The sequence below is a fragment of the Sitodiplosis mosellana genome, unplaced genomic scaffold, assembly GCF_009176505.1.
Source record: "Sitodiplosis mosellana isolate CC-2019 unplaced genomic scaffold, AAFC_SMos_1.0 Smas_scaffold_59, whole genome shotgun sequence".
In the NCBI taxonomy this organism is placed as follows: Eukaryota; Metazoa; Arthropoda; class Insecta; order Diptera; family Cecidomyiidae; genus Sitodiplosis; species Sitodiplosis mosellana.
This window is the reverse complement of record NW_022595301.1, coordinates 141,340-169,036: the sequence shown is the minus strand read 5'-3', so window position 1 is coordinate 169,036 and position 27,697 is coordinate 141,340. Positions and strand designations below refer to the sequence as shown.

Here is a 27,697-nt window from a genome sequence, read left to right as displayed (position 1 = left end):
ATATATGCGAATACATACGAATGGCACAACTTGTTCCTAGCCCCTAGCATTTGGTCAGCGACAAAAAGTAAGGATTCAAATCAATGATTGATGGATGAAAAATATCCGGCCATTTCTATTTTTTCAACTCATTTTCTAGTAATCAATTGGCCTAATTATCCATCTATTTCGATTATTAAGAGATCGAGACGATGAAACGGTAGAAAAATACACAATCGCCGATTTTTTATGATGCATTCACTGCAGTGACCATAAAAAGATTAAAACACATCAATAGAGAGCAATTGCATGGAATGGTTTCTCTCTCTCTCTGTCTCCCTCTAGTCTAGTTAGCACATTTTTTACAATACAATTAAAACCCATTTGAATGTTTTTTTTTCAAATAATCGTACAGAAACCTTTATTTCAATGGTTTACAATCGAAAATAACTTGATTTGCAACTCAATTGCATAGTTTTAATCAAAAACGGCACTTCATTTGACCCACTGTGCTGTCCCAATGACAGTCTATGGCAGCTTTGGCAGCTCCTAAATCATCAATATCTTCTGTAAAATAAAAAGAGTTTTTGAAACCTAATTCATCATCGTACAGAAACAGTAATTTCATACACTTAATCTTACCATTTCCTGGTCTGGCTTCAATTGATAACATCAAAGCAATGCAAGCAATAATGAAAAATACCAACAAAAATTTCATGTTTATGGTAGTTCTCATTGTCTTCAAGTGAAACAGTTAATACAATTCAAATAAAAATAAAAAACACTGTGAATGTTAAATGCGTTGAAATTAATGTTCGCTGTGCACAATTGCGCAAAGTCTAATTATGGATTCTGATTTGGAGGATGCTTTTATACTTCCACAATATGTGCTTTCTTTTTCTTAGAATTTAGCGAAACTTTGATAGACAAAAGAATGATTACAGAAAAAACTGTATTAATCACCAATCACAGAGTAATTCACCAAGTGATTGAATAAACAAACTGATAATTTTACTTTGTGATGATGGTGATTCATTTGAACCGATGATTCATAGTGACATCGCTTTGCAATGCTATTATCAGTGACTCTTTGAGCTTGGCTAGAGATTTTTGTTTCTTGAATTACTCGTCGTTAAATAATTATGGGGGGACTTTCGTAAAATAGATGTAATCAGCTGAACGGTGAATAGAAAACATGAAGCGGATGATTCATATTATAAATCATATCACAAGATTAACAAACAAAGCAAACATTTAAGACCACCTGGCTATCAAAAGATTCAAAATTAAATAAAATAATTTCACCCAATTTCAAAGTAGTTAACATTCAATCATGCACCTTGACTGTCAGTGTTTTTCTATTTAAAACCATAAAAAAATCTGTATCGTCTTCTTACAGCGGTTCTCATTTTGACGTTTGAACAACGTAGAATATTGAAATTTTGACAGTAAGTAACACTCGATTGTCTGCTATGAAAACGGCTGTTGTGTGTCGCTACTATACTAGTTATTGATAGTAGATTTAGACATTGATACTGGAAATGGACGCATTATATGAAGATATTCAAATATGACTAGATGAAATACCCCTGTTAATGTTATTATTATCATTGATTAATCAAGTAATACAATCTATTTCCATCATATTTTATTACTATACATTTTAATATTGAAAAAAATACTCTTGCCAAGCTCAAAGAGTCACTGATAATAACATCACAAGGCGATGCCACTTTGAATCATCGGTTCAGATGAATCACCATCATCGTAGAAGTAAAAATTCTCAGTTTGTTTATTATTTGGGTGAATCATTCTGTGATTATCACCATTCCTTTGTCTATCAAAGTTTCATTATGTTTCACATTTTATTTTATTGATTTTTCATTACATTGGTTATTCACAAACAATTAACAATATACATATATATTTATGGTCTTGGTTCTAACTTAATCAAATGCTTTTTGACTAATCTCAAGCTGACAATTTTCACAAATTCCAGTTGATCAATACTCGTGTAAGTGGTTGTCAAATGGTAGTTCCGGACTAAATGAGCGACGAAACATTTTACAGCTACTTTTGCGTAGTAATACCCTAGATGAGACAAAAAAAATTATACATCATAAATGGTGTTTTAACAGATTGTTCTTCATCTACTTGATGAAAAAAGTCTTGATTCGATTTTAGATATGAGGACACAGAGAGTGTACACGATTCTCTTATCAACGCTAAAGCAATAATGGTAAGATTCAATAATAATCACGGAGCTGTGATGTCAATGTTTGCGTATCCATTGTCTATTGAGTACGATGTCCAATCATATCAAATTAAGTCTTAAGTTACTAAATGGTTAATCACTTTCCGAAGCAATTTACCAAATGTATGAATAACTCACCAATACAATTTCTGGGTCCATAGCTAAATGGAATATACGCAGCTGCGGGTACATTTTTCATGTTTTCATCTAAAAATCGATATGGATCGAACATATTTGCGGTTGGACCGTAGTATTTTTCTTGTATTTGAGTTTGTCGCAACCCGAAAACCAGCGGAACACCTGGAGGAATCTCAACATTATTGCTCAATTTAATGGGTTTGCTAGCAACACGTCCAATCAGAGGAACCGTTGGAAATAAGCGCAGAGTTTCTTTAATGCAAAGTTCGAGGAACGTGAGTTTATCAAGATCGATTTGTGACAGATTCGCATTTTTATCCGGCATTACGGCTAAAATCTCTTGAAACACTTTTTCTTGGTATTCCGGATGCATGGCCAAGCATAAAGCGACATATGCAGACGATGTGGACGTGGTGTCTGTGGCCTAAAATTTGAAATATTTTCACAAATGAACTATTCTTACAAAATGAAAGAATAAAGCTTGATTAGAAATGTCATTACACTAGTTAAAATTGTAGCCGTCTCCGCAAAAATATCTTCTTTCATAAAATTCGGGTTGATCTTTGATACATCTATAAGTCTTTTCATGAATGTTCCACTGTCATCTTCATTTTTGAATTCATTGTAGTACATCTGAAAGAGAATTGAAAGAAAAATTCTTGAAAACTGGGCATCAATCACCGTATATGATTGACATTGTATATACGTCGCTATTACTTTTTCAAACAACTGATGACCGTATTCATTGTACTCTTTCAAACGTTTGGCAGCTGCAGTGAAATTCCAAACGAAATCGAAATGAAACAATGGTTGTAAAATTCGCTTTGCCACAATTTCAACGCCTCTGCAAAAAAAAAAGAGGTGAATGTTAGAATAGGTTCATTCTTTGTAAATGAATATATCGACGAAATCGTTACAATCGACAGCCTAATTGCAATTCTTCACTCGCTAGATGAATAAAAGTAAATAATTGTGATTGAACAAGTACAATAATGATAGATCATCAATGTGTTGCAATTACTAAGTACTACGTTGAACGTATCAAATGTTATACCGTGCCAAGTTCAATGTATGAATTCAACACTACCCGGTGCTGTGATTATACAGATGCTTCAATTTAGCTAGTACTATTAAGTGAAGCTACTGCCTGGGTATGAAGACCGGTTATATGAAACAATTAGCCCAATCGCTGCGCTCGTAATTGATCCAGTAAATAATTGCTAGCAAACAATGAGCTCGTAACGTTCGTTAGCGAGCGATGAGCATGCATTTTAAGTCGATATACTGAATAGAGGAGTCTTTGAAAATTTCGAATTTTAACACGAGTTAAACATACGCAACATATTGATGTAAGTATCTTTGTTTCATTTCGGGTTCCCAATCGCTGCCCAACGCTGCTTCGACAAACATAGTCATTTTGCACTTGGCTATTGACGGTAGAATATCGAAAAAATCTCCATTTATCGGCAGGTTTGTAATAGTTTTGCGAATATTTTCGTTGAAAACTGGTAAATGTGCGTTTACACTGTGTTGACTTAATGTTGGACTGACCAAACGTCTGTGTACTTTCCATTCATCGCCTGAAAAATGTGACAAATAAAACGAAACAAATTAAAATAAGGTCAAGAACTAAGAAAAATTGATCAAAATATTGACAAAGGGCACTTCAATCGTACCTTTCAATGTAACCAAGCCATCCACGCCTAGACCATCTTTGATCGTCCTATAAAATGTTTCCGGTTTACTCAAACAGTCTTTGGATTTCAGTAGAATTTCCACATTTTCGGCATCCGTAATGAAGACGACCAACATCGGACCAAACCACAAACGAAACGGACTCCCGTATTTTTTTGACAATCGATCAATGTATGAATGCAATTCTGAAATTAAAAATTAGATGAACATCAGATAAGAATAATGTTTTTTTTTTATTAAAACAACTTCAGATCAACGCATGAGTCTTTCTTGATTCAATTTCAACACTTTTTATTGGTCACTTTTCAGCACACACACGTACAAAAACAAAGGAATAATTTTCTTCGATTTTCTATTTCTTCAACTCACTATTTTGCCGCATAGACAACACATTTCCAACGATTGGAAAGGCAAATGGTCCCGACAATTGCCATGATAATTTGTACAATTTGCGACGTGACCACAATAAATACGTTAAGAAAACTATTACAATTGCTTGGAATATGAACATTTTCACACTATGATGTCTTACTTATAGCAATTCGATAGCAAATGACTCGAAATTTACACCATCTTCCTTCTTTTATAGCATGGAATGAGAAATAAAGATGTATTACACGTGTTTTTCTCGCCACTTCATCTGTAATTAACAGCAAATAATTCCTCCATATTATCATAATCCTATGACCTTAGAGTCATTATCTCCAAAAATATCTTACGGAAAGTCTGATCTTCGTTCAAGTTACTAAAAATGAATGTGAAAAGAAGAAATAGCTACAGAATTGCTCCGTGTACTTTGATCATGAATCGGAGAATGTGAATATGATTGTGATTATTTAACTTCAATTCAAATTCAAAATAATTAAGGAATTTCTAAGGAATTAACTGATTTGTTCGATTTAAAACAATGATTCGGAGTTTTTTTGTTGCAGAAATTATCTCCTTTTAATCAATCACTGGCATGACCGAACCGGATCGAATAAAATTTCAAAGTATCAAATGAATGTGATCATGCCGGCAAATATTGCTTCGAGCAAGCAACTTTTTATTGAGTAATTAGTGTTCGGATTGATGTGGAGAAAATGGATAACTCAATCAATAATCAACCAAACCAGCTGTTGATACTCATTACTCAATCAAAAGGAATTGCGAATCATTTTTCGGCTCAATATCGGAGATCATCAATTGACTCAGAGAAAAAAGCCGATTTGTACGTAGATAAAGGCATGAAAACTCCTCTTCTGTGGGTAATTTGGCAAAAATTGTCAATGTGACGAAGTAAATTGAATCTTATATCTTTACTGAAGATTCTTTAGCTTATTTTGAAACAAATTCTGCGGTTACTGACATTAAATTTTGTGATGACGGAACTAGGGGCGAGACACAAATTCTAGTAGAGTCTAGTTACATTCAATTTTATATATTTTTGCTGTATGTCCTCTAATTTCTCTAGTTTTGCTGCAAAAGTGCTAATATTGTGCTATTATTTCTATTAAAATCGGTTGCAGAGCATACTATACTGCTAGGGGCTTTCATGTATATTCCATCCAAGAAATATACACCATAGATGACAGTTATACGAAATATTCACAATACTGGCTAAATATGCACCATATTCATGAAATATACACCTCATATTCACGATCGGTAACAATGATTCGACATTGCCGTAAACACATATTTTTTACATGCTGTGTATATTCTGTGAATATGGTGAATATTTTTTGTGAATATATACACGATATACACGGATTATATGCAATATTCACGAAATATTCAGTGAATATTATTCACACAAATACGAATGTATATTTTGACTTAAAAGCCCCTAGCTATACTGTCAATACAACACTTATGGAAGACCTAACGGGATTATTTTGTAAACATTGAACAATACGTCCATTAGCGTTAACATTGGCAAACCAAATTCACTAAATTCTTCTATTTTTCCTATTTATCGTTGAATAATGTTCTAATTTTACTCATTTAAGTTTCGTGTCGCCCCCCTAGTGAGGTGATAAATGAGTGAATGAATAATCGTCAAAACAATAAAACATTTTTTTGTTTCGAATAATTTTATCTTTTCTTTTCAGTTCTTTTTATTTCAATTTATTACGTTTTTCAAGATCTTGGTTCCAATTTAACCAGATGCCTTTTAACCAATCGCAAGCTGGCAATTTTCTCAATTTGAAGTTGATCAATGCTCTTGTATGTTGTTATCAAACGATAGTTCCGGATCAAGTGAGCGATGAAACATTACCGATGCTTTTGCGTAATGATACCCAAAACAAAAGATCAACATTATTAACTAAAATTAATTGAAAATTATCAACAAATACTTATCATTCATCAAATTCAAATTATAATTGTTAGTAATAGTACCTTCCAGCGTGACTAAACCATCTAGGCTTTGACCATCCTTAAGTGCTTTGTAAAATATTTCCGGTTTACTCAAGCAATCTTTTGATTTCAATAAAATTTCAATATTTTCTGCATCAGCAATGCAGGCTTGCCACTCAATTTTAGAAGAAACAAAGCTGAAAAAGCTGAAATTTCAAAGAAAATAGCTGACAAAATAGCTGACCGATTAAACGCTGAAATATCAATACAAACTAGTTCGTTGGCATTTCGTCTGCTCTTATTTAACAAGATTTCGCAATAAAAACTTAGGCATACAATTTTTCATTGTTTTTGTTTATTGAAATCAAGTGAGAAACAATTGCACTTATGAAGAATTTCGTGTGATTTCTTTTTGGCTTTGATCCAATCCATTAGAATTTTTACAAGTTAAGAAATACGAAAGGGTTAGTTTTGCGCGATTATATTTCTTGTGAACTATTTACTCGTCAAGTTGAAATTTACAATTCGAACCATATCTACTATTAGTTGTTTAAATTCAGTTATTACATGAGCTCCTAAGCAGAAGAGCAATATTTTGTGCGAATGAATTGCATATTGGACACACATCTTTTAGTCAACGCTCAAGCGTAAGCACTCACAGAGAGGCGCGCAATAAGATGTTATTGTCACAATAACGTAATTAGTGGTGTGTCAGTCGTACGCATATACAGCATTGCGTGCGACAGATCAAGTAGTCATTGCACCGTTATGTGAGACGACTCGTGCGGATGAGTGTAAGAACGAGCGAGTGACACACCACTCGTGACCTTATTGTGACAATAACATCTTATTGGCACGATCGACAATCAAGTAGTCACTCGTACAGATTGTATTAGTTCTATGGCATTGCTAGCGTCTCTGTATTGTGTATTTATTGACTGTTCATTGTATTCATTTGAATTTTGCGCTCTTGAAATGAAACGAGGCATTTCAATCCATCACCAACAGAGGGGGATTGAATGTTCTCGTCAGTATGGGTTTCATACGTATACACGCCAAGGGATGACGCTAGTTTCTACATTATATTGTTACATAGAAATTTCTGTTGTTGTCGTACTGTGTATAAAATGTATTTTTCAACAAACATGATTGCATGATGATCAATTGAAGAAAATTCTCGAATTCAACGTTACAATAACAAGATGATTGCTATAAATGAATCATTTTGCCCAATCACATGTCCCATTAAAATCAGCGTTCGAAAAGCGAACAAATTGCTGATACCAAGCTTGGGCATCATTGGTCAGAGAGGTCAATTTCTGGAGAAATCATGAGCATGAGGTCTACAGCACGAACCTATTTTTCTCAGCTTGAAATATATTTAAAAAAAATGTTATTGTATGTTTATCAACGGCAGCAACAAATACGCGTGCAGAGATAGACTGTGCACAATGAGCAATAGACATCTTTTGCTACGCATTGATGTTTTCAAACAATTCTATCGTTTGAAGTAAGCAGAGCTAGTTGAAATTTTCACAAGAAATTATGTATTTTAATTGAGAATGTGCAATTATAAAGCTTTCATTTATTGAAACACTTAATAATGTCCATCAAAAATGTAAAGTACCGGACCGTTTCAGAGTTGAAACGGTTTCCTATATAAATAATTTAATTTCTCGATTTCAAAACACGATGATTACAATTCATCGTCATTTCAAAGAATTCCATCCTCGTCTAATACCATTGATTTTACATGTAAAATAATAACAAAAAAACGACAAAAGTGACCTCTCGTAGCGGCACAGTTGAAACTAACGAAACAAACACAATTGAACACATTTTCATGTTCAGTGTTGGTTCTGTTGTTTGCCGTATAGCCGGAGAGAGATGTCTACAGCTTAGTGGCGTTGAATGACATTCAACACCCATGAAGAATTCAAACTCTGGTTTGACTTTTGGAATTTAGAGAGGGAGACTTTAAGCAACATTAGACTGGTTTTTTCTACCAATTCGATAACCAATCAATTTTTTTTAGTCAAAACGTATTTTTTTCCGTAGAAATGTTTCAATACTGATATCCATTATTGTGTCTATTGCCGCATCGATTTCCATATTTATGAATATTGGATTGACTCTGTAATGTCGTACGAGTTACCATAACCAACTAAATGTCATGATGCTTATCAAACTAAGTAAACTTTTGCGTTTTTAGATTTAGAAGATATATTCTCAGAATATAGTATCCTATATAAAAGTTTCTTCATTGTTTCATTTGGAATAGTTGAGTTAAATTCTATCTTCAAGTAACATTAACAGCTCAAAAACAACTTCATTATTTGGAAATTTATCTTTCGAAACCATCGGAAAGGTTGAAATCTTTCCTAAGGCAGTTGGTTATACTTTGTAAGTCCATGTTCTTGTTTCGTCAGACATCGTTCAGCGAAATAAACCGTGTTCGTATCCGAAAACGTAACTGATGAAATGTGCTGTGTACCAGCCAAAATTAACGCGCATTGCTGAGCAGTAGAATAAAAATCGTTACAAATGGATAGAAAATGTCGAAAACAACTTAGTCATATCCGGAGAAAAAATTGCGTACAATGGATTTGTTTATAGCTTTCTTTAAAACAAGATAGGAATCAAATTTGACACGCGCTTACAAACAATGCGAGCTGAATCAAACAAATATTGTTGCTTCTTGTTTATGATGATAATAATCTTCGAATGGAAATATTCCAAATATTGTGAATAAAAGGAAGAAACACGTGAATAAACTTGGAACTAGTTTAACAACAACGAATTTCTGTAAAAAAAAAATTCTTTCAACAGATAATAAATACACTTTACCGAGAATAATTGCTCATATGTAAAAATTGCTTCCATCACCAGTGACTATTCAAACTGACGTAAGAACCAAAATTCACTTGACACAAAAATCAAATCATTGGAAATAAAAATATATTTCTCCATTGCTACTAAAAAAAATTCTACAGAAAATGTTTAAATACTGCATCTTTGATTGGCCCTTCATGAATAGGGCCAATTTTTCTTCCATTATCGAAAACACGTTAAATCCTCAGAACTATAAACGAATTTCTGACAATACTGCCGTGATAACGCAATGCTAACATTACTGTAGAATAGGATTCCGCCAACCACAAGAAAACTTGCATTTTTAAAACGGGATTTGAACAAAGAAATACTCTTGGGTCTTATTATTAATATCATGCCCAAGAAAGGTGGAAATATTTTCGAGACAACAAGAAATTACGTTAATAAATGGTTATATTAATTAGGGAATATGAAGAGATTAAATGGTTCTTCACTCCGTATGAGTATCATTATGGAATGAATATTCCTTTTGAAAAGTTCCATCTTTAACGAAACCCCTGTTAAAATTTAAGTCAAATCCGATTTTACTTTTCCGTACACAACGTGTCAAGGGAAAGTATAGGAATTGGTCCCGAAAACTTTTTTCGCAAAATTGGTTTAGATCATCATGAAAACTTATGAAACGCGTAGAAAACCACTTTTTGAGACACTTTTCCGTTCGTGTGCCGTCGTCGTTGTCGTCGTTGTCGTCGTTAGTGTGTGTTAACACGATAACTCAAAAAATAATTGAGATAATCAAAATCTGGAAACGGCAAAAGTTTTGTATCCGAAAAACTTAGTTTAAGTTTGAAGATGAGCCATTTTCGGTTTGATCCTGGGGTACTTGCCCTAAGAAAAACCTCAAAAAATTGACATTTTTGTATGGGAGGTACCTGTGAATCGACTCCGATTGGCTTCAAACTTTTTGAGATTTCATTTTTTGGGAGAAAAATAAGATTCTGAAAGTTTGAAACCAATCGGAATCGATTTACGGGTACCTCCCATACAAAATTTTTGAAATTTTGACTAAAATTACCGATTTTCGGACAATTTTGTATGGGAGGTACCCGTTAATCGATTCTGATTGGCTTCAAATTTTCTTGAAATAAAGGCAGCGAAAATATAATAATAAAAATAAAGTGAAAAATCGGTCACTTTAACTAAAACTTCGACAATTTTGTATGAGAGGTACCCGTAAACCGATTCCTATTGGCTTCAAACTTTCTGAGGTTTCATTCTTTGGAGAAAAAATAAGATTCTGAAAGTTTCATGTTGATCGCATGTGCAGAAGTTTGGATTTTGGCCCTCAATTTTTTCCAAGAAAATTTCGACAAAAATTGAGGACAAAAAATCAAACTTCTGCAAATGCGATCAAATTATTATAAAATTCATTATTTTCAAAGAAATTTCGATTTTAGATCAAATTAATGCAAATTCCGTTGTTCGGCGACGCCCATTTTTTTCGCCAAATAATTGCAGGTTTCATTGGCGAAAGCCCCGAAAAATGCTTTCCTGAGGTACCGTAAAGTAAAAAAGAATGTATACTAATCAGTAGAAATTGCGTCAAAATCTGTGGGCTCAAATGTATAATACTCCAATGAGGTATTTCCGCGTAATGAATGCATCATCATTGACATAACAAACACATTTATCTTAAGTCACATGCGTTGCGTCGTTTCAACGGATTTTTAGATAAAAATTAACTAGTTTAATAAGGCAAGAGCTCTTTCGAAATGAGCTAAGTGCACGATTTGTTTATTCTAAGAGATTTCAACTTAATTTTGCGATCAACACAACGTGTGCGATTAATCAGATGATTGTGTTTTCTGGGGTCAGTTATTGATGATGATTTCATAGCACGGCATGCGTTGAACTCTGGTTCACTAACGCAGGGTGTGTGTGTGTATACTGATGCATTGATTGTTTGTTTTTATTAATATATGAAATTTATGGCGTGACTATTTGTTATTATGTATTCTTCTTCGATGTCTATACGCGTTTTCAAAATGTCAATGATACTTCTGATGCGACACTAACGTATTAATAATCGGAAAGTAGTTTTCGCGGGAAAGTTAGTGAAAAATAAATGAATGAAATGCGGTTTTCGTCATGCACTAGACTTGTTATAGATAGATTAAGACAAAACACTCGTACGTTGCATGATCAAGCAGTTTTAGTACGCCTGGAGTTAAATTATCACATGCATTGATCAAAAAGATAATCTTGTCAAGATGTCATTTCGGAATGCACATTTCTGAGCAATACTCTGACCAACGTTTTTTTTTTCTTGGAGAGTGATAAAAAGAACATTTTAAGCGGGTGCCTTTTCGAGACAATTCCGATTAAATCGTTTTTAGCCAGTCAATAGCCGGTGAAAGGGTCTGAAATTAATCAACTGTCTCCTCAATCAAAATATTTTGACATGAGATTGATTATGCGAAATATACGCAAATAGTCTACGCCGTATACACGCAGGCCTTCCATCGCTATCTATATCTATTCGTGCGTATATACGACGTAAATGCGACAACAATGTTTAGTCGAGCCCCATTGATAAATTGTTTTTTAACAAAACAGTATGCAATTATCTGAGTTGAGTTGGCTACGAACGTTCATATGTGTTCGTATCTTCGCCGAAAAGAGTTATATATAACGAATGATAAAAACGATTTCTACGAACATAATCTTAATTCAGATGAAAAATAAAAATCATATCAAACGCAATGAATAATTTCGCACAAACAATTTATTCGATAAAATTTTCGATAATAAATTTACTATGGCTTGACATATTTATTGATTGAAATTACAATATAAATTAGCTGTTTGATCTGGACTGATAACGACTTTACTTCTTTTCACTCATGTGACAATTGATTTTACTACTCTGAAGTGATTTGCATACATATATATTATTTGATTGAAGTTAACCCTTTTTGGATGCAATTTTCTCTAGAACATCTTTTCGATTTTATTTTTCTACGAATAAAAAGTAGGAACTTTACCGTTGGCTCTTAAAAATGTAAGTATATTAATATGCAATTTGGACTTATTGAAATAGGTAATTACAAGCAAGCACAAATCATAAACAAATTCGATTCAGATATAAATATCTTAAGATATGCTTATACAGTACTTAAAAATTAATCCTGTATTCAAATTTTCGTCCTATAAGCTTATCTACAGCCACTGTTTACTTGTCTACGGAGCGGATATTTAGTAGCGTTGTGTCAAATGAACATTTTACTTGACAAAAACGGTGGGAAGTGACAATTGTTACTGATTTAAACATTCTCCTTATTCCAATGTGAATTATCTGCGACGCCATACTTGATGAGTTGAATACATATGCCTACTTTTTTTCGTGCAGTACCTTTCGAATGCCTGTTCTTTTGGAATATCGGGATAAAGATGGGTGCACGCCTTTGTCTTTACGATTAGATCACCAATTAAATTAGTTCGAAAATCTTCGTTAATGAATGGTTGCTGGTGGGCGACTCTTGGTTTTCCATCCGGTTGAAGCTCGACATAGGCAACCGAAATCCCACCTAAGAACATACAATTTTCATGTTGAATTTTCATTACAAGTTGAAGCATTTGCCGATGAGAATTGATTAAAATATGGTTGAATTTGAACGTGATTTATGAACTAAATTGAAAATTACGATCAAAGTGAAACGATCGGCTGATAGATTATGAGAATCATACATTCAAATTGGATGATGCGACTAGATGTCATATTTTCTGAAACTTTTAGGAATTTTAGGACAATTTTGCGGATATTTTATGACAATTTGATCATTTCTATGACATTTAACGGGATTTTTTTAAAGGTAAATTCTCATTTTTTTTCTTATCATCAGTTTACTTACCGAGAAAAGTGTCGGTGAATCGCAATAAAAATGTTCCGGGTGGGCAATTAGTCAGTCTTTCTTCAGTGTGAGGCCTGCTGATGAAACCAGTAACAAGCCCCTCCATCCACGGTTCACGCAGATGATCTCGACTTAATTTAATTACCGCATAGAACCAGTCCCAAAATGTAAACTTTCGATCTGGCAACATATTTTTGCAGAATTGCGCAAATGAAACCGTAGCGTCTGCATTGATTTCGGTTGTTCCAAAAATCTTTGCATCTGAAAGTTTGAATAATAAAAAAGTGGAAATTTCGATAGATTATTCAGTTATTCAACACAAATTTTGGTGAAATTTTGTTGCTGTTGTCTATAGATAAGCAAACGCTTAGAATGTTCACTTAGAAGATTGTTATTCAATCAAGAGTTTATTTATTCTTTCAATACTCACACAAATAACGGAAATCTTCGTACGCCAAAGGAGAACCAACATAACATTCGAATTTGGTGTTCAAAACTGACGCTAATTTAGGCCATGTAACGCTATCGACGGTTGAAAATGGATTATCATCAGTTTCAGCAAACGCATTGGTCCAAGTAATAGTAGCCCAAGCTTGAGGCTCTTGAGCCCCAAAAACAACTACCACAATTGGCAACGACATCGTCCAAATATCAATCTGAGTGTCGCCAATTTCGAATTTCGAATGAAATGTTAGCACGTATTTTTTGTCAGTCATAGATGCCTCCTCACTGGATCGTGTGACCTTTTTAATCATCATTCTTTTCAGTTTACACTTCAAAGCGAGCTTGTCCTTTTCAAATGGTACGACATTCTGCGAAATTCTGCCCGAATCTTCGGGTATTGGCATCGATTGGTTCAGCTGTGTCAATGCCTGTGCTTCTGTTGGGTAACATAGTAATCAGTCAGATAAGTCCAACACTTTAAAATTGGAGCTAAATGGAAATGAAAACTCACCCGTTTGTATGGAAACGCTGATATTTGGTCTATTCGAAGTGTTGCCGAACTCGGTGATTAGCATACGCACAGTTGCACCAAACCTATTTAGATCAAATTCAATTGAAATTTAATGCTTCGTTTCAATGCAGAGGGAAAAATGGGAAAAATGTTTTCTTCATCAAATAAAGAGAAACATTTTGGAACATGTTGCCAGATTAAAACTTAAATGGAAGAACAAAAAAAACGTATTTTCAAAAAGGCTTCATTCTAACTACCTTGTATCCTTCTGAATAACTTGTGGCGGTTGCATTTCAATGACGAGGCTCGATGAAATCAGTTTTTTCCGGAGATTTAGCACTTTATCATGAAGCACTTCAAGTTTAATTTTATCGAAATTCTTCCTTTGAATGTAAGTAATGCAAACGATATCGATTATTTGACACACACTTATGATACCGGCAAAAAGTTTATTAAACCAATTTTGCATTTGATCGAGTTCTTTATTATCGGGTTTCACTTCAAATGGCGTCGGTAATTGATTAGCACTTAGATATTGATCACGTTTCAACTGATCTAATCGTTGAATCACCATATTTTGTATTTCTACCAGTTGGTTAACAATGTTTTCAATTATTGTGAACATTTCAGCAGGTTCATGTTCAATTGGTCCATTGCACCACTGCATAAACGTACTGATAAGAATACATAATGCCGAAATTTTAGCATCGATTTCATTTGATTGGTTCATATTGTTTTGTGATACATTTTTCATTTCCATATATTTATTCCTCATAATGTGGCAATTTTGAACACTGAACGGTGAACAATATTATTTAAAATCTATTGAATAAAAAATAAAATAAAATATTAGTCATTCGGTCTGTAGACATTTATGCCCATTCCAAGTGGGCTCAGACTTTAAAGTCCGGACTAAAAAAATTTTTTTTCGTTTTTTTCACAGTTTTCTGGGGAAATATCGGTGAAATCTAAGGGCTTGCAACAAGTTGTGAGATTCACATAGATTCGCATATATTCATGCGTTCGTGGCTTTGTTATTGTTGTTGTACACTCACTGCGCTGCGAATGTCTCGTATACACAGTCGTACGATTCACAAAAACTCGTACAAATTCGTCTCAAGCGCTTGTATTCTTTGCCCCAAGGGTGAAATGGAATGAATTAGGACGAATAATGCGGATTTGGATCAATAGCCGCCCTTTATTCACTCATATTTTTTATTTGTTTGACTTTGAAAAAATCATTTCTTCCCAGAAAAAAATCGAAAATTTCCAAAAAAAATAGATAAAATCAATTTACAAAATCTGCTGTTTTTTTTAAATGAAAATCCACATTATTCGTCTAATTCATTCCCTTCCAACGAAATGTCCCCAAGAAACAGTTTTATTCTTGTCACATAAAACTTAGTGTTCTCATATGACTTCGAAATTTAACATCTTTTTCTGTTAATTTGACTTTTTTCAGTTTTAAATTCCAAAAAAACACGAATCCAACGCTGTTTCGTAGAAACAATTCATTTAATATCTTTTAAAAATTTGAATTCTTAGCGAAAATCTCATTTTGAGCGATAAATTTGTATATTTTAAGTTTTACTTTAATTTTTAGCCAAATATATCCGTTTGCTGAGTTCAGCTAGTCGAGAATGGGGCCTTCCGATTTTATGACTTGATAAACTTTCCGGCCAAACAAAGTTAGTTTTACTGAATAAATTTATGACAATCTTTTCCTCAAAAAAAAATTGTGGACAATTCTTTCGGTTGAACCAACTTCATTTAGAAAGAAATAAATCCATTTGTGCCATTCCCAGCTAGCTGAAAACTCAGCAAATATCCAGCCAGAAATTAAACACTGATTTTTTTTTTTACCACAAAGAATTTTTTCCACCAAAATCTATGCTCATTGATAATACAAACGTTTCCCCATATCTTGACGAACGATTCAAAATTTTCGTTTTTTTTTTGAAAAATCGAACAAAATTATTTCCTAACTTGGTTAGGTTATAGCAAAATTTGTTCATAATTAAAAGAAAAATGTTCATAAAAGAAAAATCAATCCGTATGCAATAATGCGTTAAAATACTACACACTCACAATTTAATAAAAAGCTAGAAAGTTGAGTTATGTATAGCTTCGTTGTCGCTGACTTTTATACAGCCGTTCTAGTGACACACAGGAACTGAATAACAACCATATTATGTTGACCGTTTATATATACATTCCTTCGTAAACGATAAGTCATTGTTCGTGGAAATTCGATTAATGATGTGTTTTTTTTGCTTTCTCTCGGAATTCTATTTATGATATGATGTGCATTGCACATATTTGAAACAAATCATTTCTGTGGAACTGTTTAAACGATTCAAGTGGAGTTTCCATTGGGTGGTAGATACGAGATTGAAGACTTACATAATTTCCAAACTATTACTTGAATTTTTTCGAATAGACTGACAGATCTGGTGCATGAAATATTATGTATATTCGATCATATCGTCAATGAATGGTAGGTGAATATATTGTAACGTATATATGCGTAGTTGTAAAAACCTACCGTACCATATGAATCAACGATCACCGACAATTTCCATCTAGTCACTTATTTTATCGAAATTCTTCTCTGGTTAGCCCAATTTATGTTTCGATGGTAAGATTAACTGAAACATAACTGTTTTTTATTGCTTTCAATTGAATTGTGGTTGAAGTGGACAATTTATGAATTTAAAACTGGATGGGGTACGTGTTAGACGTTTCTAATCAGAATTCAAATAAAACCTCATCCATTTGAATTGATTAATTTGGAAAGCATTATTGGGGCGTGTCTCCTTTCGGGCGTGCCCCAAAACTTTTCTGGGGGGCGTTCATTTACAACAAACCATATCTTGGCTTGTTTTGCAGTCATCTGCCAGATCGTACAAATTTTAAGATTTTTCTCGTAATTCTATGAAATCAGAACAAATTGAGAGTAAGAATTCGGGCCAACAGGAAGTGATTTAAGGCTACTTCTCATACAAATATTGCCGTTTTATGAATTTAAGAATATCCAAAGAAAAGAAAGAAGATAGGAAAAAAGCGCCTTTACCTTTAAAACCAGTACATTGATGTCAATCACATCCGTTCAATTTCCTTACTTGTTTTTTTCCGTTGATTTCATTAACTGCGAAATAGCTGTGCATTTCTCAATTATCAGATTCTTTCAACAACATTTCTACGTTAATTGTTAATCAAAATTATCAACAAGTCCGTTTCCTGAAAAACCAGCAAATCATAAATTTTTCTGCGTAAGTCGGCTTCGATTTCGACGCAATGATTTCAACTGTTCAAGTACAGTGAAATGTTTTGTAATTTGATTTTTATCACAAAACACGTTAAGGAGTCTGCATTTTTTTTAGGAATGAAGCCACATTTGACAGATATATTACGTTTTAAGTTTTAGATTGAGACAATAGTTGCTAAAATCTAACGTCAAATTAGACAATATCAAACGCATACATTCACATTGAGACTTAACGTAACAAAACACAAAACTTTTCGCGCGAAATGTGAAATTAATGAAAAATGTGGTGGACCGATTTTGAAAACCAAATAGAATCAAAAATTTATTGTGCGGGATCGATAGATCATGCGAACTCACAATGTCTATGGAACGATGTGATATGTGGCACAACTAGGTGATGGCCGCAGAAGTTTTGTCAAAATTCATACACAACCAATTTGACATTCAGTTACATAGTTACATAGTTCAGCTAACCCATAGTACATCCATTCATGGGCTAGGTGCGCCACCAGCGTGAAAAAATATGACAGTATATGATTAATACACAGCACATTGCGAGTTCGGATCATGGGAACCGATGAAAACTTCGTTTTGGCCTAGGGTTTACTAGAAAGTTCGACTTTTTTTTGCTGGTTTTTCAGAAACTTTGTCAAATTTGAGGGTCAAATCACTGTGTAACGATAGTTCTATGTCTAGATATGCAATCCTTGTGAATAATTAGCTCATATTTGACCATTTTCAAGCAGATAAATAGTCTTGAGTAAATTTGTAGTATAAAAAGCTTATTTTACACACACACACACACACCAATTGATTAAAGTTCCTACACTTTTCACAACTAATATGGCAATTGTTCACGATTGTTCCAGTTAATAAATTACTGTGTTTCGTGAATATGTGTATCTGTCTGTTGTGCAAATGTTAAACGCGCTTCTGTGTGCACCGGGAATCAAAGTTTATTTTAACCCTCTAATGCATTAATTTTTCCCAGGGCTGGGAGTAAGGGAGATGGTTCAGTTGTAAGACGGGTTTTGTTTTTGACCTAAAAAATTGTCTGTGGCTTTCAAAAATGAAAAGTTAGAGTTCTATCATGTAGCACGTCCAGACGCAACTTTTTTCCGAAGAAAGTATAGTGATTCCAGTTACTTGAAAAAATGTTTGACCAATTTTGTGAGGACTAGTTTTTTGGCTCCAAAAATATTTTGGTCCAGTTGTGAGACACTCAGAAAAATTGAATAGAAATGGGAATAAGTCTCTATAGCGTATGTCAGAAAAATTTGGGTGTCTCACAACTGGACCTGTCTCACAACTGGACCATCTCCCTTACTGGTACTTGGTTGATTTTTGGCCATAGATATTTAAAAAAATATTCATAATCCTGGATTCCTCATGGTTCAGTCAGGGAATTTTTGTTTATAACTTTACAATCACACTACATAGACAAATATTGCCAAAGACAAATATAAAGAGAAAACATTGACGAATAAAAATTCTCTTTGAAGCAATGTGATCCGATGTACGGTTTACTTTCTACAGGCATTCAAATGTTGCCCGTCTAGAGGCGGTTGTATGCACTAGAGGGTTAAGCGAGAATTTAACCAACAAATTGAAAATTTTCTATATTTAGTTGTAATCACTGATCATCCTAGTAATTGTCTAAATTATTTTGATAAATCAAGTGTATCTTGATCAGTCACAGTTTTTTTTTTCAAAAATGAAAAACAACAATAATTCTTTGATGTTCCTGTGTGAGCCTTTGTGACAGATGAATGAATTAACAAAAAAAAAAACTGCGAACAATAATGACAATACTGAATTCGACTCAACATTTGTTACATAACTAGTGGCTGAAAAAATATGAAATAAAGAAAAAATATGGATAGTTGTAATAAACTGCGTAAAGTTTCAAAACGATATATTGTGTTATTAGCGTTAAGGCACTATTTCCCAGGCCAACGATCGCTCACGATTGCAACCATGCACGATCTTCTCAATATATTTTCCATGTAAAAGATTGTGCAAGATTCCAATCGTGAGTGATCGTGAGCGATCGTGAGCCTTGGAAATATTGGCTTATTTATACAGTAAAGTGTTCCATTTTGTGCTTTTTGCGTTCAACCTAAAATAAGCTTAGCGACGGCTTCAATCTTACATTTATAATAAGCTCATTATAAATTTTGACTTCATTGTAGAATAAATCCTTTATGGTCTTCCATATTTAAGTCTTACTTAATTCATTATTTTATATCGTATACAGAGAATCGATTCAGCGTAAATATAGTTGAAAAACTAAAATTTCAGTGAATGAATTCGTATACACGTTAAAAAAGCCGAATATTATCTATAAAAAAACACTAATACAAAATAATAAATGGCAAATCATTCTTTTTTCTCTTTGTGGACATTATTTCCTACATTTTCAATACAAAGTGAATTTTTTAAATACTGTGGTGCAATTCGTTTAAAAATGGTCGTGCTGAGGTGGTGTAGAGACTATACAATTTGGTTGTATCGTCTCGGCACGACAATTTTCAAATATTTGAGTCCATTTTTACGGATCAAACAAAATATTTGAAAATTGTCGTGCCGAGACAATAAAACCGAATCGTATAGTCTCAACACCACCTCGGCACGACCATTTTCAAATATTCCGTTTATCCTGTAAAAACGTACTCAAATATTTGAAAATTATCGTGCCGCGACGATACAACCAAATTGATCGTTGCACAATGCACATTCTTATGTAACAAACGGCATGACAATTTTCAAATATTATGATTTCGAAAGTGAATATCATGTTAGTTTTCCTCAATAAAAATTTAAATATTAAAATATTGACTTTTTTTTAAATGTTCGCTATGAATAGGTCATTTTCAGAGCGTAAAATTTGACAGATACCCTTGTCGACGTTAAAGGGGTGCGTAGAGTGTCGGTATTGAGCAATGAAATGTACTAAACACGTGATTGTGTATTACTATTATGAGTAGTATTTAAAAAAAATTCACTTTGTATTGAAAATGTGGGAATTAATGTCAACAAAGAGATAAAAGAATGATTTCACCGTGCAACGCATGTTTCTGCACATGAGAAATTCCGATTGCTTGTTTTAGAGGACCAAAAACCAAGCACTTTTGCATCATTAGTTTGTTCGAAACCACGTCTAGATTTTTTTTTATCAACACATATAACCCAAATTTCAGGTCAAAATGAGCAAATCACAAACAAGAGCTTCGATTTGATAGGTAAATGCAAATGATTTCTACCTTTTCTGCCTTTGAACAACTAGTATGATCCTTTACAAACATTTTGGGTACTTACATGACCAAATCGAGTGATGTTTTCACATATTTCTGGCCGCATATTTGGTTGGTTCGATTTTAACTCTAAAAGAATCGACTTTTTCCAAAAAATCCTTAAATATAGGCTTTTCAGGGATAGTATCTTAGCGCAAAGTTATTTTTTCTCGAAAATATGGGGAGTCTACACAGACAAAAACTCTCAAAATTGACTTTTAGAGGTACCTCCCGAACAAAGTTACGTTTTTCATGCATTTTGCTATGAAAATATCATTTTTTGTTCGGGAGCTACCCCAAAAATACACTATTTGGATGAGTTTCTTAGTAAAAAATTAATTTTTTCGAGAAATATTGGGAATCTTCTCACACAGAATCTCTTAAAAATTATTTTTGGGGTAGCTCCCGAACAAAAAAATGATATTTTCATAGCAAAATGCATGAAAAACGTAACTTTGTTCGGGAGGTACCTCGAAAAGTCAATTTTGAGAGTTTTTGTCTGGGTAGACTCCCCATATTTTCGAGAAAAAATAACTTTGCGCTAAGAAACTATCCCTGAAAAGCCTATATTTAAGGATTTTCTTGGCAAAGGTCGATTCTTTTAAAGTTGAAATCGAACCAACCATATATGCGGCCAGAAATATGTGAAAACATCACTCGATTTGGTCTATAAGTACCCAAAATGTTTGTAAAGGATCATACTAGATGTTCAAAGGCAGAAAAGGTAGAAATCATTTGCTTTTACCTGTCAAATCGAAGCTCATGTTTGTGATTTGCTCATTTTGACCTCAAATTTGTCTTATATGTGTCGATAAAAAAAAATCTAGACGTGGTTTCGAACAAACTAATGATGCAAAAGTGCTTGGTTTTTGGTCCTCTAAAACAAGCAATCGGAATTTCTCATGTGCAGAAGAAAAAGTTGAAATTTGTTACACGGTGTTTGCCATTCATTATTTTGTATTAGTGTTTTTTTTAGATAATATTCGGCTTTTTTAAAAGCAAAGTTACAACACTTGAAATTGGTCGTGCCGTGTTTTAGACTTGATGATGACATTTTTTTTTCACTCTTATGTGTGTTTATGAATTGGGTTTATGAATGAAAAAGTAATTTTATATAAAATTGGAAAGGCAATAAATAAAATTTTCATCAGAACCAGTGATGGTTTTTCGTTAGCCAGCATTGTCTTAGCCTTGGCTTACACCAACAACTGGTGTAAGCCAATCGTTAGCCAGCTATCTGTGTGAAATGAGTACATCCAAAGTATAATAATTTTTGATTTGAGTATTCTGATTCAAATCATACAAATTAAAAAAAAAATTAATATATTTCAATTAATTTTCAATTTAAAAGTCATTTTTATAACTATTTCAAAAGAGTTATTATTTTTTCAAAAACTTAATAAAAAAATGTCGATGTTTGGTTTCATTTAAACTCTGGCCTGTTGATTTAAATGTCAGTCACAAACGTCAGTTCAGATGAGTGCGTTCAGTTCTTACTGAAGTTTTCTCACTGGTCTACACATTTGTTAGCCAGTATACACTTATGCGGCTAATTAGCCAGCTAATTGGTTCTTCACTGATCAGAACCGTGCGAGAAGATATTAGTATCACCAACCATAGGCGACATAGAAAACATTCAATTTAGTACATCTGTCAAAAAGCACGAAAATACCTGATGTTCTTTATGCTGAAATGATTCTGTTTGTATGAAGCATGTCCGCGAGCGCCTCTTATGAGCCAGCTCCTCAATACATTAGCACTCAGCTCATAGAAAGCTGGCTCATTTACGTGACGTTAATATAGTGTGTGTTCAGGCATTTGCCCAAAAGCGTCGCCTTTGATAAAGCTTTGAACATTGTTCAAAGTCGAAAAATGGTCTAAACTTATTAATAAATTTATTTTATTTTTTGTGTATTTATTATAATAATCGCGAACTCTGAAAAGAATCAAACAATTGACAATTTTTGGAATTTAAATTATACCTTTAAAGAATGTTCATGTTTCGTTATAACGAACTTTTACCCAGTGAAACATACAACGGTATGACTACATGCAACGGTCTATGTCGCCAGATCGTACATGTTTGTTGGGCAGAAAATGTCTCAAAAGCAAGCATCGGTTCGGATATAGAAATATGCGAAGCATAGACGTATACGAACGACCGTGCGACGAACGTATCAACGGGCGATCGTGCATTGCGAGACGCACGCGTAAGTGTGTGTATGAATACAGTATACAGCAAACAACGATGGCTCTGGTAATACGTTCGTCGCACGGTCGTCCGTATGCGTCTATGCTTTGCAAATTTATATAGAATAGAACATCTAGGTAAACATATTTCTATGTCCAAACCGGTGCTTGCTCAAAAGCTCTGTCCATTTTTTTTAGAACTTCTGGAATACAATTCGTACCATGACTTGTTTTTTTTTTAAATTATTATTTACGTTACTACTTTGTATACAAAAGAAATGCTTCAAAATCGATTATTTGGTCATTTTTCTTAAAATACGTTAGAGTTAGTTTCATTTGATGGAATAATTGATGGAATAATTCCAGAAAGGGCTTGATTTAAAATGCTCATCACTTCATCATCCAGCTCACATTGATCAAAAACCATGATATTCGATTCGTTATCATCTGGGCTACAATTCCATATCAAAAAAAAAAGATGGGAATAACTAAATTTGTGTAAATGTGCCGGTTAAGGCACCATTTCCAAGGCACACAATTGCAATCGTGAACGATCTGTTTGCAAGATACAGATCGTTGCCTTGGAAATAGCAACTCTACTAGACCATCTCTAGAGAAAAAAGACAGTTTCTTGTTTGAAATCGGAAAGATCGTCCTACGATTCACAACCATTTGCCTTGAAAATAGTGCCACTACTCACTTAACCCTACCACATTGGACAGAAAAATATAAGTGACATATTTAAAGCCAAAAAAAAAACTAGTGCGATAATAAAATGTTGTTAAGAATTTATAAACAATTTGGTGTTTACAACAAATTTGTTAAAATAAGACTCCTTTAGGAGTTAAGAAACAATGTGCATGACAATTATATAATTGTATATTATTCTTAGGTTTTTTTTTTAAATTGAAATTTGTGTAGTAATTACTTTGAAGCTGAATGTGGAGATTGTGCCGCATTTGGTGATGAGATTAGCCAACCGGGATTTGGTGTTTGCCAATTTGGTGGGCTGTTCTGAGAAAGGCTGTTTGGCGAACCAATGTTTGAAGGAGAAGGGCTTGGGATTGACCTATTCTCAGATTTCGTTACGAATTGACCTACGCGGTAACATCAATCATAAAAGATTGGAGTTTATGACAAATCTCGATGAAATCATTCCATAGAATTGACATCCATAGAATGAAAGATCAAATTATAAGCTCTTTATCCATAACTGAGACGGTAAAAAAAACAATTTGGAGAAAAAAAGAGACAAATAAAGTTGCGAGCAAAAGTGACACAACTCAGTATTGAGGGGAAAACACGTTTTTTACACCTTTCTCGCTACTATACGAAAGAAATAGCGACTAGGTGTCTTCGGCTTATTTGTAGTTCTTACTGAGCTGTGTCCCTTTTGCTCGCAACTTTATTTGTCTCTTTTTTTCTCTAAGTTTTTTTCCCGTCACAGTTATGGATAAAGAGCTCATAAGTTGTTCTTTCATTCTATGGGTGTCAATTCATATAAAGAAGAATATATAGCTTACGATGTTTTGGAACATATCCATTGGTAGGTTTAACGATTGGTGTATAATATTCACTGAATGCCGTTTCCTTTGGAATTGGACACGTATTTGGTGTATTGGGATACAATTGGGTACAATCAGCGAGTTCTTTGACAATATCACCAATGGTTTGTTTCGGATTGTCAAAATCGTTGTTAGTAATTGGTTGCAAAATTTTGACTTCCGTTAATCCGTCAGCATTGCGTTGAACCCAAGCTGGCGAAATGCCACCTGAAATTCAGAAAAAATCACACACAAAATGCAAATTAGAAAGAATCCATCAGTAATGACGCTGAAAATAAGTCAATATTTACCAAGTTCACTGTCAGAGAATCGTAGCAAGAATGTGCCTGCAGGACAGGTGCGAAGCAATTCTTCGGTTTTACATTTACTAATGAAACCATGGATGAAACCTTTGTTCCATTGTTTGCTGAGATGCAATCGCGTTAGTTTTGTTGCTTCGTAGAACCAAGTAAAAAAAGAAAAACTTCGATCGGGCAATGGATCCTTGCAGAATTTTTCCCATGAAATTGAACGACCTTGCTTTGGGAGCAGGCCGAAAATCTTTTCATCTGTAAATAAATTCAATAAGATATTGGATAAAATCAATGTTGAACATCGAAGTGTTTTATAAGTGAGCTATGTGATATTTACACAAATATTGTAAGTGTTCTTCGGTTAAAGTGCAGCCCGTTTGATATTCAAATCGCTTGCTTAGAGCCCATTCCATATGCGACCACGGCACTTTGCCACGTGTGACGAATGGCATTCGACCGATCTCAAAAAATGAATTGTCCCATGTGATTGTGGCCCAACCTTCATGCTCTTGATTTCCATGCACTGCAACCGTCATTGGCAATGACGTTGTCGAAACCTTGACCCAATTTAGAAAATCGTTGGAAAAAGGTAAGAAAAAAAAAAACAAAATCAACTAAAGTACGATACAGATTTTGGCGGTGACATACAATGTATTAGCTCGCACTAATGACAACTAGTACATGAACGAGGTATGATATCAGTTGGTGTGAGTGGGACAAAATTTGATACCGCCAATACTTTGCAAAAATCTCTTGCCGTTCTTTCAATAATTGTTTATTTAGCAATCGAAATTGACTTACATTGACCGGAATGTTGCAAATTTGTAATGTTGTTTCAAAGAGCATGGAAAACTTTTCATCCATCACACTTGAGGAGGATTTTTTATCGGTTCGTTTGATTTTCTTCAGTTGTATATTCCTTAAATGGCATATGTAACGATGCTTGTGCCATGGACTTTTCTCTAAAACGCAATCATCCATAACCATTTCACCCGTAGGTTTTTCTTCTTTTGGGCGTGGCAATTGCTGCAATTGTCTACGGGTCTGTAATTCTATTTATATTGGACGAGAATTTTGATAAGAGTTAGTAGTATGGAGTGTGTTTCAACGTGATATTAGTTGAGTGTGGAATGAGTCAAACTTAAGTCTGAATGTGTTAACCAATTTCAACTTTCATTTCAATTTTTCTTCGTCATTTGTTTTCTTTTTGACCCTATCAATCGTCTTTATTGATTTAAATGAGACGTACATGCTGGGAGATGGAGTTTCGGTTTTGCCTGCTCTTTGAGTGATATTTTTTTTTAGATTCACTGAGCTATTCAGTCTGAGTATTTTGAAAATCTGAACATTTTTTTCGGTTTTTTTTTCTCCTAAATTTTTTGGCCTTCCACACTACACAAAGCTATTCTTAACCAGAGCCCCATTAAAATTGCTCCGCCAGGAAATATTCATTCCCATAGGAATTGGAATCGCACGTCTGATTTAAATTCAAAAAGAGATGGAGTTTCCAGTATAGAAGGAAAAACTCACCCGATAAAATCGAAACAATCACCCGTGGCTTGATTTCCGTGATGGTATTAGTGTAACTGGGTAAAAGTAGCCGAACATTAGCTTCAAATCTGTGAATTAATCAAAATTATTTTAAAATAGTGCGATTTGTTTCTTTCGGTGTTTCTATTTGCTAAGATTTCTTTTCAAATTAATCATTCAATATTTCTGAGTCATTCTCGAAATTGCCCATTCAAATTCGAGTCGAAATTATTCGATTCATTCAACTCAGTTGGTACCTTACCTCGTATCTTTTTTGATAACTTGCGGCGGTTGTTCGTCTACAATGAAGCAAGAGCCAATCAGTTTCTGTAGAATAAATTTGATAACACGAGTGGCTTCCTTTTCAAAATTATTAGTATAATTTGCTTGGCTATAGCAGCCTCGAATGATATCCAACAATTTGCGAGTTTTTAAACAACAATCAAATAATGCTTCGAATTGTTGTTGAATAACATCAAGTGCAAATTTCAGCTGTGGATTTTTATCTTGTATATTAGATGACGTTCCAGTATTTCCATCACCATATCCAGCCAAAATTTGATCATATTTCCACTGGCTCAAACGATTATCAATTAGAATTTGTTGGGCATCGTGCAACAATCTGACAACAATTTGAATTGAAGCTAAAATCGGATCACTTTCTTGTGTAATGTGTAACCAAATTTGATTTGCAACAACAACCAATGCATCTATTTGATTCTTTACTTCAATTGTTTGTGGAGCCTCTCTCAATTTTTCAATTTGTTGTGCATATTGTTTGGATTGTTGAACATTGTTTTCAAAGTTATTCTTGAATATCTCTACAGCTATGCCATTTTCATCGATTAGTTGACGTGATTGTTGGATTTTATTGTTAAATTCACTTATAACATTGTCCATATTGTTCAATTGCGCAGCATTTAGTTCATAAAAGGTTACTGGGCGATTTGCTTCCATTTTATTTGTTCCAAATTTTAACACTTGAACAAAACAAAAATTGATAGTCACTTTGTATTTTAAATATTACCTAAATGTTCCAATCTAACACAATCTTCGATTACTTGATCCGAAATTCAAATTCAATAGACACTGTCTATTAGACAGTGAAAGATTAAGCGAAATTTCGTTTGAATTCCGCGTTTATAACTGACGTAATCAATTACGGCTCTAAATTATTCACTTACTCCACCCAATAATTTCTACGATTGAATGACATGACTGATGCAACGATTGCTTCAACACAATTTCAAACGAAATATCGTCCACACTCAACAAAGTCAGCACACGTACTAAAGCGTCATATCACAATCAGTATATATTCAAATCAACGCTTCACTAAAACGATCTACAGTCTCCATAAAGAAAGTTTCACCAATACATAGGGAAATACGTTGAAATCGACAGATTAAAATAGGCAGACAGCGATGCACATTTCATAGAACACAACAACAACA

The 27,697-nt window shown here is 33.8% G+C and overlaps 2 protein-coding genes across 2 annotated transcripts; both read right to left on the bottom strand.

The window, feature by feature from the left end:
- Positions 1-1,906: 1,906 nt before the first annotated feature.
- Positions 1,907-4,577, bottom strand: LOC129570449 (probable cytochrome P450 313a4). Its single transcript, XM_055450051.1, has 7 exons — positions 4,436-4,577; positions 4,048-4,251; positions 3,708-3,951; positions 3,089-3,215; positions 2,873-3,004; positions 2,372-2,795; positions 1,907-2,070 (listed from the first exon to the last, which is right to left on the bottom strand). Exons 1-7 carry the CDS (start codon positions 4,575-4,577, stop codon positions 1,907-1,909), a joined length of 1,437 nt encoding a protein of 478 aa, XP_055306026.1.
- A 7,469-nt stretch (positions 4,578-12,046) lies between these two features.
- Positions 12,047-27,539, bottom strand: LOC129570447 (uncharacterized). Its single transcript, XM_055450050.1, has 14 exons — positions 27,428-27,539; positions 26,506-27,223; positions 26,244-26,332; positions 25,515-25,765; positions 25,051-25,270; positions 24,711-24,968; positions 24,379-24,627; positions 23,784-23,952; positions 23,175-23,307; positions 14,362-14,909; positions 14,105-14,187; positions 13,580-14,029; positions 13,150-13,410; positions 12,047-12,825 (listed from the first exon to the last, which is right to left on the bottom strand). Coding segments are annotated over exons 1-14 (3,666 nt in total). The 5' UTR covers positions 27,429-27,539; the 3' UTR covers positions 12,047-12,589.
- Between the last annotated feature and the right edge of the window lie 158 nt (positions 27,540-27,697).

Excerpts from the sequence above, each read along its gene's own strand:
- LOC129570449 (XM_055450051.1), bottom strand. The coding sequence starts at position 4,577 with ATGTTCATATTCCAAGCAATTGTAATAGTTTTCTTAACGTATTTATTG. Across the intron at positions 4,252-4,435 it reads GTTGTCTATGCGGCAAAATA|AATTGCATTCATACATTGAT; the intron begins GTGAGTTGAAGA and ends TTTTAATTTCAG. Across the intron at positions 2,796-2,872 it reads CGGCTACAATTTTAACTAGT|GCCACAGACACCACGTCCAC; the intron begins GTAATGACATTT and ends TTCAAATTTTAG.
- LOC129570447 (XM_055450050.1), bottom strand. Across the intron at positions 25,271-25,514 it reads TTTGCAACATTCCGGTCAAT|GTTTCGACAACGTCATTGCC; the intron begins GTAAGTCAATTT and ends AATTGGGTCAAG. Across the intron at positions 13,411-13,579 it reads CGAAGATTTCCGTTATTTGT|ATGCAAAGATTTTTGGAACA; the intron begins GTGAGTATTGAA and ends TCAAACTTTCAG.